The sequence below is a fragment of the Ricinus communis genome, chromosome 10, assembly GCF_019578655.1.
Source record: "Ricinus communis isolate WT05 ecotype wild-type chromosome 10, ASM1957865v1, whole genome shotgun sequence".
Classification (NCBI taxonomy): Eukaryota; Viridiplantae; Streptophyta; class Magnoliopsida; order Malpighiales; family Euphorbiaceae; genus Ricinus; species Ricinus communis.
In genome coordinates this window covers 8,533,893-8,544,286 of record NC_063265.1, presented here as the reverse complement: position 1 = coordinate 8,544,286, position 10,394 = coordinate 8,533,893, and the positions used below count along the sequence as shown (strand labels likewise).

General features: G+C 32.8%; 2 protein-coding genes across 6 annotated transcripts; one reads left to right on the top strand and one right to left on the bottom strand.

Moving 5' to 3' along the window:
• The first annotated feature begins 1,694 nt into the window (after positions 1-1,694).
• On the top strand, positions 1,695-6,524 carry LOC8280498 (inositol-tetrakisphosphate 1-kinase 1). Of its 5 annotated transcripts, none has more exons than XM_048369872.1 (3): positions 1,697-3,126; positions 4,951-5,022; positions 6,201-6,524. In XM_048369872.1, the coding sequence occupies exon 1, from the start codon at positions 1,943-1,945 to the stop codon at positions 2,972-2,974; it is 1,032 nt and encodes a 343-aa protein (XP_048225829.1). In that variant the 5' UTR covers positions 1,697-1,942; the 3' UTR covers positions 2,975-3,126; positions 4,951-5,022; positions 6,201-6,524. The 5 variants fall into 5 exon arrangements, with proteins under 5 accessions (XP_015575228.1, XP_048225829.1, XP_048225827.1 ...); XM_048369870.1 differs by lacking the exon at positions 6,201-6,524 and adding an exon at positions 5,134-5,462 and having other exon boundaries at positions 4,951-5,027; XM_015719742.3 differs by lacking the exons at positions 4,951-5,022; positions 6,201-6,524 and having other exon boundaries at positions 1,695-2,790; positions 2,891-3,333.
• A 1,695-nt stretch (positions 6,525-8,219) lies between these two features.
• Positions 8,220-10,156, bottom strand: LOC8280497 (transcription factor MYB53). Its single transcript, XM_025157496.2, has 4 exons — positions 10,074-10,156; positions 9,603-9,881; positions 8,756-9,502; positions 8,220-8,625 (listed from the first exon to the last, which is right to left on the bottom strand). Exons 2-4 carry the CDS (start codon positions 9,866-9,868, stop codon positions 8,589-8,591), a joined length of 1,050 nt encoding a protein of 349 aa, XP_025013264.1. The 5' UTR covers positions 9,869-9,881; positions 10,074-10,156; the 3' UTR covers positions 8,220-8,588.
• Positions 10,157-10,394: the final 238 nt, after the last annotated feature.

The following is a 10,394-nucleotide window of genomic DNA, read 5'->3' as shown; positions in this document are numbered from 1 at the left end:
TTGCATGGTTAGGCTCTTTTAGATAAAACATTGAGAAGAAAGTATTGTTTTCCAAGCCATACTTGGCAGAGCATTTTAATTAACAAAAACTCATAATTAAGAAAGGAACTAGATGAGCTGCCGGGAGATGTGCAAAGAATAAGATTTGAGATGATCCTTGATTAGGCCCGCAGTTGGGGCTGCTAATTCTCCTGCTCCTGCTCCTCTTTTGCTTTTTCTAATGTTCCTGATTTACTTCTTATTTGCTCAAGTTGTCTGTTTAGAATCAATTCCTTCTCAAACAATCAGCCATGGGAGAACATAATCGCATGCTTTTGGGGTTGAGTTATTGACTTAATTAGTCTGTTTAATAATAAGGGGGAACCTATTATATAATAAATGAGAAAAAAGCTTACCTTTGACCATTCCTGACCGTTTATTGTTATAATTTAGCACGTGGGAATCTCTTATTCGCGGGATATATTAGCGCGTGTGATGTAACTCTAGTGGGTATACCGTAGTCCCCACATTTCCCCATTACAGAATCAATGCTGCCTTACCTTTTCTATCGAATTTCTTTTGACCAAATTACTTTAAAGTCCAACTCGTAATATAAATAACACTTACGTCCTTACTATTTGGACATGTTACCCTCTCCGTCGCTTCACATTTTTCCGCTACAAATTAGAAAAGATTAGGCTTAATCATAGATAGGGTTAGCATTGGCTTTACTCTTTTGGACTCAAATGTGTAAATTTGTAGAGAAAAATATTTGTTTAAATAAGATTGAATAAGATTTTTATTTTTTTCTCACAGTTTTATTACAAAACTAAAAAATATTAATACTGTTAGCTACTTTTTCTAAATAAAGGAATCTTAAGTGTTAAAAATTCCACTTTAAATGATACTAAATTAGTAAGTTTGTTTTAGCAAATATTTAACTTTATTCTCAAGAAATTAATAAATAGAAAAACACCTATTTTGTTTGTAAAATTAAAAATTTTGAAAGAAAAAAATTAAGAGTATAATTAGATTGAGTTAAATAAAAGTAAGATCAACAATTGTAAAACAAATAGTCAAGAGCTAACAATTAGATTTACAATCATTAATTTATTAATCACGTTTTATAATATTTATAATATAATAATTAATATATTAGTGACTGTATAAAATTAATATATTATGAAACTTAGATTTAATATAAATATTTTTAGTAATATTTTTATTTAAAATTAAAACTATTTAAATAATAAATATTAAATAAATAAGAAGAAAAAAGTGTTAATAGATACCAAACTAATAGATGATTGACACATATTTTTATTAGTTTTAAATGATGAAATATGTGTCACTCTATTATCAAAATGTAAATACTTATATATATGTGTCACCCTTTTATTAGTTATAGTGTATACATCAAGTTTAGGTAATAATCTTCTATTTTTAATAAAATATATTAAATAAGAATAATAGAATCACATATTAATTAACTATCAATTCTTTGAAACCTCAACCAATCAAGTATTTACAAAAATCAAATAGTGTGTCTTTTTCCTAAACTAAAAGTAAATATATATTGAAAAAAGATGGATATAAGTGTAAATATAATTAAAGTGAGGGAAGTTTGAATAATTTGCTAAAATTTATTCTCTCCTTTATCCTTTCTGAAATCGCTACCGTTGGCTGTCTATATTATCAATCCATAATTAAAACCTCAAGAGTCTCGTATCCCCATGTTATATTTCGATATCCCCCACGCGCTCACTGTCACGCTCCATCCCTCACCCTCAAACCCTCGCGCTGTCTGTCTATCTCCATTTATAGAGCTGTCAAGCAAAAGCCTCTCCATTAATACTTACTTCTCTCGTCTTTTCTATAATACTGCTCTGTGCAGATTCTCGGTTCTTTAATTTATATCTAATTCTAGTTCTTGCTCAATTTTCTTGCCAGCCAAACGGCAACTATGTCGACAACAACAGAGGGGAAACGACACCGTATAGGCTATGCGTTAGCACCAAAGAAAGTTCAAAGCTTTATCCAACCATCACTAATTAACCATGCGAGTAGTCACAACATCGATCTAATCCCAATTAACCCTTCAGAGTCACTAATCGAACAAGGACCGTTCGATTCCATCATCCACAAATTGTACGGTACTGATTGGAAAAAACAACTGGAGAAATTCTCTTTACAATACCCTAATGTCCCAATTATCGATTCTCCAGAAGCAATTGAGAGGCTTCATAATAGAATTTCTATGCTTGAAGTAGTGAATCGGTTGAAAATTCCTAAAAGAAGTGAAATTTTGGAAGTGCCTAAACAAGTTGTTGTTTTGGATTCAGAGAATTTAAAAGAAAATGGTTTAGTTGGGGAATTAGGGTTTCCTTTGGTCGCGAAACCCTTAGTTGCTGATGGGAGTGCAACCTCTCATAAAATGTATCAAATATTTGATACTGATGGTTTACAGAGGCTAGATGCACCTATTATCTTGCAAGATTTTGTTAATCACGGGGGTGTTATTTTCAAAATTTATGTAGCTGGTGATTATGTTCAGTGTGTAAAGAGGAAATCTTTACCTGATATTTCACGTGAGAAATTGGCTACACTAAAGGGTTCTTTATCTTTTTCTCAAATATCGAATCTGAATGCTAGAGAGAAGAGTAAGGGTGGTCAGGATGATGTAGTTGATCTCGAGAAAGTTGAAATGCCACCGTTGGGTTTTGTAGAGGAGATAGCTAGGGCAATGAGGGAGGAAACTGGGCTCAGTTTGTTCAACTTTGATGTAATTAGGGATGCTAAAGTTGGGAATAGGTATCTTGTTATTGATATTAACTATTTTCCGGGTTATGCTAAGATGCCAAATTATGAGTCTGTTTTGACTGATTTTTTCTTGGATCTTGTTCGCAATAAGGAGAGAGAGCTGATAGCTGGTAGTATTGAGGATGGCGAGCAGGCAAGCAATACTGGTGGCGAGCAAAAGGGGAACAATGATTGAATTTGCTTGAAGAACAGAATGCACTGCTTCAGAAGTTTGGATAAATGGATGTTTTCATGACTGGAAGGAATCAGTCACCTTCTGCCTTTCAAAAAACCTCATTTGGCATTTCATGCTTAATTTTGTAAATCCAGCCAATCTGCCAAATATAGGTACTTTTAAATCCTTGAAGTTTGAGGAAGGATAAAGGTTGAGGAAAAGTTTTATTGCCATAGTTGCAACTTGTCGTTGTGTGTGCAAATGTTTCGACCTTTGATGGAATTACCATTTCTTCCATATTATTTTTCCTTTGCTTTTGTGGTGATTAATTCACTATTGACTGTTCTTTTAAATGTCAATCTTCATTAGTTCTGCTTTTTCTTTTTTCTTTTTTCTTTTTATTCTTTAATAACTGCAAGAGCAATGCTGTAGAAATCACTTTCTTGACGTACTTTGGTTAAATATCAGTTAACTGACTAGCTCCAGAAAATAATTTTCATGTGATAGTCACTAGTACTAATATTTGGCTAGGTGATTTTTTATTGTGTAATGGATGTATCTTTCGATGTAACTTCGTGAATTTTGAATGATTATTTTTTGTTATTTCTGTATTTGGCATGTGTCATCTGATAAGACATTCCAAATCTAGAATTCATGATTCGTCGGACCGTCTTCTTCTGCTGTAGACATTTCTTGTATCTGCACATGTCAATATAATGATTCGTGAACTGCAACGTGGTTTAGGGATTTTGCACTTTTAATGTGTTGCACTAATGCTATAATTGTGGAGCGCAACAATGATATGAATTATACTCTTCATATCCCTAGGTCCTTGTATTGGCTACAATTTGAATGATTATTTATGATTTTTATCCATTTAGCACTTTTATATACAAGTAAACATTCTGAATCTAGAATATGGGATTCTTGGGACCCTCCTTTCCTGCTTTTTGTTTAGGGGGCGCACTTGTCAATAAAGGCCCCTTTCCATATCTATGTATGTTAATATGGTGAGTTGTGAGCTGCAACGTGGCTTCATGACGAATTTTGCATTTTAAATGTGTTGATCTAATTATGGAGTATAATGATATTGTACATAGTTTTGTCTGCTTTATGAGAAGAAATATCTTTGATAGTCTAGACTTAGTTGGAAAAGTGTTAGTTGTGTTTATGCTATCAGTCTAGGAGTGTAGTAGAATTAAGCATGGTATAAATGATTTTTCTTAGATTTATCTTATGCTACATTGGCATATCTAAATCATTTGGCACACCAATTCAGAAATAGGGGGTTTAGTGTGAATAAGCATTGCATAATGGTTTGTGCTAAGAATTATACTATGATACATAGACTGTATTAAAATTTCATGTACCAAATTGGGAGAAACTTCTTCATCATTTGGGACTTGATCGAAAACTCTGCAAATATTTGGACAAGAATTCATTGTCTATATGCTATCATCGTAGTTCAATATTTTGGGAGATGAAACATTCTATTTTCTGCATGATCTTTGATGTGTGCTTGGTCACATCCCTTGGCTCAAGATTGTTTTGGTAAAGCATCATCAGTATACATGATTATTATTTATAGAAGATAGTTAGAAAGATGGCAGCTGATGTTGTAAACACTTTGGACTTCTTATACTGGTGTCTAATTCTCGTGAAGGTCGGGATATTAATCGTCAAACTTAACTGCATTTTGGCTAAAAGGTATTCTTTGGGACAAAGATGTTATCCCACCCATCAATAATGCATACGCCCTGTAAATTCTTGTTAATTCTATGGAACTCGTATAGATTCTACATAATAGGGTTCATTTAATCTACATTAGCTAGAAACAGTTTTGGATGAGAGTCCCCTTTTGAGATTTGGTGAGTTCTTTTTCTTCCCCATAGGAGTATAGTTGCTTTCAAGTTCACATTGGCATTTGGACCGTTAATCTTAACATTGACTTCTCTGTTGTTAGATTGCTTTTCACATCCATTCTAAATTTTCTGTAGATGTAGGAAATCTGTCTTCAGGCTGATGCATTTATGTTGCAGAGGGATAGATATAGCAAATTCAAAGTTGGAGTAAGGTGATTATGAGGGTTAATATTCGAGGGGCTATTTATATTTGTACTTTTATGCTTTTTAAAATATAAAGTGTCTGTTATACTAATACAACTTCTCTCCGTTTCGCAGATACTCTTGGAATTTGGTCATAATCGCTGTGTACTCAGTGAATTTATCATTTCTTTTTCTAAATGTTTTCATCAGGCTATCTTTCATAAACGCCCTTCTTTATAAAATGGGGTCTGTCATAGAGTGCTTTAGAAAAGTCTTTTCTTTAGAAGAGGGGAAAATTTCCTACATGCTAGTGAAGTTATTCTATTTATTCAAATAATTATAAAAGAAACTAGAGGCTTAATTCCCCCTCTTAAAACTTGATTCCGCCTTTCATGTGTATAAAAAGCCGTTTGGCTTTCTTCTGACGTTGGAACTAAAGGTGCATCTGAAATTCTTTTCATGAATTCTTATGCAAAGCATTTGGCTTTCTGTCCATGGGGCATGCACCACTTTCTCCAAAAACTTCGGTATGCACCATCAGTGCAGCACGCGATGAGCCCCAGGGATAGGACGCATAATTAACTGAAGTGGAATGCTTCATTTTCTTGAAGTAGCCATATTAGTGAATTGATTGTTAAGGTAATGAAATGGGGTCGACTATGGCGTGCAGGATGAGACTTGCTGTGGGACTTTGGTTGACTAAAGTTTTCGAGGTTGAGATCTTATTCATTTCTGGGGTCTCTTAAAACTTAGTTCGTAGATGAGGAAATGTATTTCCTCGTTAGATTTTAATTAGGAGGAAGAGAGCAAAGAAAGAGAAATCATTTAACAATAAAATGAGTGAGATGCATATACACTTTTCTTAATCTGAACTGACTGAACACTGGACTTGGGTTGCTCAAGAATTTGATCATAAAACTTCAATTTTTTACTTAATCTATTTAATTAGGTCAATTGTATGCTAATTACTGAGAAACAAAGTTAATGCTCGGGGACTAAACTGTACCATTTTCTGATTGTTGATCCCTGGTTGTAGCTCTAGAGATTTCTTAGTAATTTGGCGAATGTAATTTTAGAGAATGTGCAAAAAGGAAATGACATGATAAATAGCCTAGGAGCAGGAGATCTGAGATTGCGGCCTTGTAATATGAATTGTGAAACTACAGGAGTCAATGGGGTAAAAAATATGTTGGAATTTTCAGGCATTTGCATGGACTAAGAAGACCTTATTTAACCTGGAGAGTCGGAAGAGCAGGGGAATCGTAATGCCAATTAGTTGGCAGGCACTGAGGTTGGTGGTTGAGATGATAATTCACCACTCCAGAAGATCAAATGAATCCAATGCCCCTTAACGGATTGTTTGCCTTATCTTGCTACATGTCTAGGACTAAGAGGAGTTCTCTCGGTTGGAGGTGGCAGCTTCAGTATCAGAATGTAAAGTAACAGCTTTATGAGTATATGCTGTGAGATCTTTTCCAGCTCTTGAGTAATTGGGATTTGTTTTGGCAATAAAATTTGCTTTTTCATTTCTTTTGTTATACAATAACTTATTACGCCAATGATTCTTTTATCACGCTGTTAAAAGTATTCTTAAAAATTTTGGTTTATTTATTCAATTATAATTACTTCTACTAAATAATATAAATCTCTATTTTTCTAAAAATAAAATTTCTATTGTGCTTTCTCATTTCAATTACTGTCATCAACTTCTTTTCTAAATGGCAACAAATACATAATATATGCTGCCAAAATACTCGAACTCAAGGGTTTAGTACATAATTTTTTTTTTATTGGTAAAAACAGACATAAAAATAAATCTTAGTATGCTTGGCTGGGAAACACAATACTGCTTAAGGAAAGTAATTATGCTGCACATGTTACAAAGAATCTAACATAAGCAGGAAATGTGTTGTTTTTGGGCAAGCCTTTTTCATAACTAACAATTGAGTGAAGTGCTGTTATGTTATGCAACAATGAGAAAAATATCTATTCTTTAATTATTACACAAATATAGACATCAAGAAACATGCAAGCTACATTTACATTATATAATTAAATTTATACCATAATGGAAACACTACATTTGGCATGAAAATGAATCCTTAAATATATATATATAGGTGAGAATATTTGCATATATTTGGCAAGGTAGGTAGGTTAGTTGTTTTTCAAAAGGTCAATAGAAACACCTACTATATATAATGAATTCCCTTCTTGGAGAAGGTTAGCTTGCAAAGTTAGGATTTCTCTCCTAATTAAGCCTATATAATTTTGATGGGTTAAATGTTTCAACAAAATTCTTACAGACTTTTAAACTTTTCCACTTTGCCTTCTACCTCAGGACAAACTTATGAGAAAATGTTGAGTTATTGAAATTACTCTTAGAACAATATTTTCAAAGATATTAGCTAATTTTTGTGCCAGGAAGCTACGTAGAGAAAGAGAGAGGACTTATGGGTTTTTCATTATTTGGGTTGCTTTAAATTTTGCATCATTTGCTTGTAACTAAAGGAAATTAATATTTTCTTTACCTAATTAGTAACAAATAGTCTTGACTTTTGATGGAAAAGGAAAATACAAGTAGTTAACTATCTCTTAGTTAATTAACGAAGAACTATTTTCTGTTCACTTTAATTTTTCTATTCCCTTTTTAAAATCAAAAAAAAAAAATGTTAATTGATCACCTTCCACAGTCAACATCAGAGAGAGAGAGACATAATCCAAACATATTAGAAAATATGATTAAGGATCTCATGTCTTTGGCTTTCAAACTGTCCACGTTATTATTGTGCACTTATCGATAGTCAAATCACCTTCTAAATTAAGGAACATTGGTCTTTTTCACTCATTAATTTCGTGTCTTAAACTCTCCACACCTAAATTGTTTCATATTCCTTTTCTTTTTGCATTTTAATTTTCTCTCTTTATATATATATTATTAATTTTGATTGTGTATGAATATCACTTTACTAATTGGTATTTTTTAAGTAGACTCAATCTACTGCACTGGCAATAGACAAATAAAATTAAATATAAATATGTGACATTATTTATTAAGTAATATATTTATATTTATTTATTACCACTAACCACCCATGATTAAAATTAACCATAAATAATGACACATGTTATTATACAATCAGTTCTGTTTATGAATGATATGGTAGACTCTACCTAAGAAATTATTTATATATCAAACAATAAAACATTCTCAAACATTATTTCCTAAGTTGAGAAATGTCCTCATGATATTTTTCTGCATGATTATACATATTGTAATTACATAGCTAATTATAATAATACATAAATAAATGCAAACAAGTTTAATTGATACATATATAAAACAAATCCAAAGAAGTATAACTAAAAAATGGAAAAAAAAAAAAAGAAAAGAAAAGAAGAAGCTCACATGAATAGTCTTGTTTGTGGTATTGATCTTTACACACAATTATGGCACCCTTTGTATATCTATATCCTACTTAATCCACACTGAGATTTAAAAAAATTAAAAAAAAAAAAGCCTCATATATGATTAAACAACACATGTACACTAGCCAGCTCGTAACGTACTCCATCCGGAAGCTGCCATTCTACTCTGACATTGGCCATGGTTGAGAAGTTGCTTGGCTGCGAACAAACATATATATATAACATTTATTAATTATTCATGGCCAATGACATAAGCAATGATTTATTTGAAACAGTATTATGAATCCATATTAAACAAATTAAAAGGCTATATTATGTAGATACTTACTCAATTAAATCTTTCCAGTAAGTGTCACTTGCCTCATCATCCATGAGATCTCCCCAAGCTTCAAAAGTGGTTGAAGTGGAAGAAGGGTTAGAAATATCATCGGGGTTGATCTTAGTTTCTGCTTGGTTCATTAATGTTTGACAATGATCTTCAGGTGAAGCAGAAACCAATGGAGGAAGTGGGTTTGAAGTTGGTATACAATATAATGAAGAATCCATTTGACCATTATTGCTGTTGGTGCTAGCTTTAATGTCACTTAACAATGGCGGTTGAAAAATTGTTTCTAAATTTGGAAAATTGGGCAGAAAATGAGCTTGGCTAGTACTGCTAAGTAGTAATCCTTCTAGTTGAGAGTTCAAGGTAGGATATTCATACAGTTGATGGTCTCTAATACTTGATCCAAGAAGATTAATTGCTGCTGCAGTTTCCATGTTTGGGAGTGGACCGGAATTGCTTAAGACTTGTAGTATATTGTTCAATAATTGGAGTTTGGCTAGCTGTGTAGGATCTGTTTGTAGTGACCTGAGACCATTGATGTCCCAAGTAATATTGTTACTCATAAGATTGCTGAGGTTAGCAGCAGCAAGCAATTGTGGCAGGTTTGCAAGGATATTGAGGTCAGGTCTTGGCCTGTGAGTGACTGGGTCTATTCCCATTTGCAGAAGCTTTTTCTTTAGATGAGTATTCCAAAAATTTTTGATTTCATTATCGGTCCGCCCTGGAAGATGTTGTGCTATTGCTGACCACCTGAAAAAGAAAAAACAAATCAATAAAACCTTACACAGTTTTTATGTAAATAAAATGATTGATCGAGTGGAGATGTTAGAATCTTTCAATGTATGCATACTTGTTCCCAAGAACTGCATGGAGGTTGATGATAATTTGCTCTTCTTCTTCAGAGAACTTTCCTCTCTTGATATCAGGCCTGAGATAATTAGTCCATCTAAGTCTGCAACTCTTTCCACATCTATTTAACCCAGCAAGCCTTGGAAGTGCTCTCCAACTTCCATGGCCATGTTCCTGAATGTAGTCGACAAGCTTCTTGTCCTCTTCTGGCGTCCACGGACCTTTCTTGAGGCCATTTTCGTCCTGGAATGGTGATATCCCCGTCATTCCTGCACCAAAACTGAAATAAGAAAAAAAGAAACTGATCAATCAATGATGTATTTCTACACTTTCTTGAAGTTCTTATTAATTAAGCCAAGATATAGCAAAAAGAAAAAAAAAAAAAGAATCTTATGGAGTTGCTAATTTAGTTATTTAGTTGTAATATTTGATCTAGGATTTATTAAAATGAAGAAAGTGAAGCAACACAAACCTTAAACAAGATTAATTATGATCGATCTTGAGAAAAAGAGGAGAAGCTCTGGTTATATATAGTGTCTGAGTGGGTCTTTGAATATCCATGGAAGTACACCAAGCTTAAATATATAAGTGTAACCTTGAAGCCTTTTTCTCCATGGTAGATGTCACCTTGACATGTTTTCTATGACATTACTTGAAATTCCAAATATACCCTTATCTTTTCTTAATTTGGCTTGTAAATTAGAACTAGGTATCAATTAATAAACAAAATCTTTGTATAAGAGTTTAGTATCACGGTAAAGTTCAATACGATAACACTAATAAATTGATACTA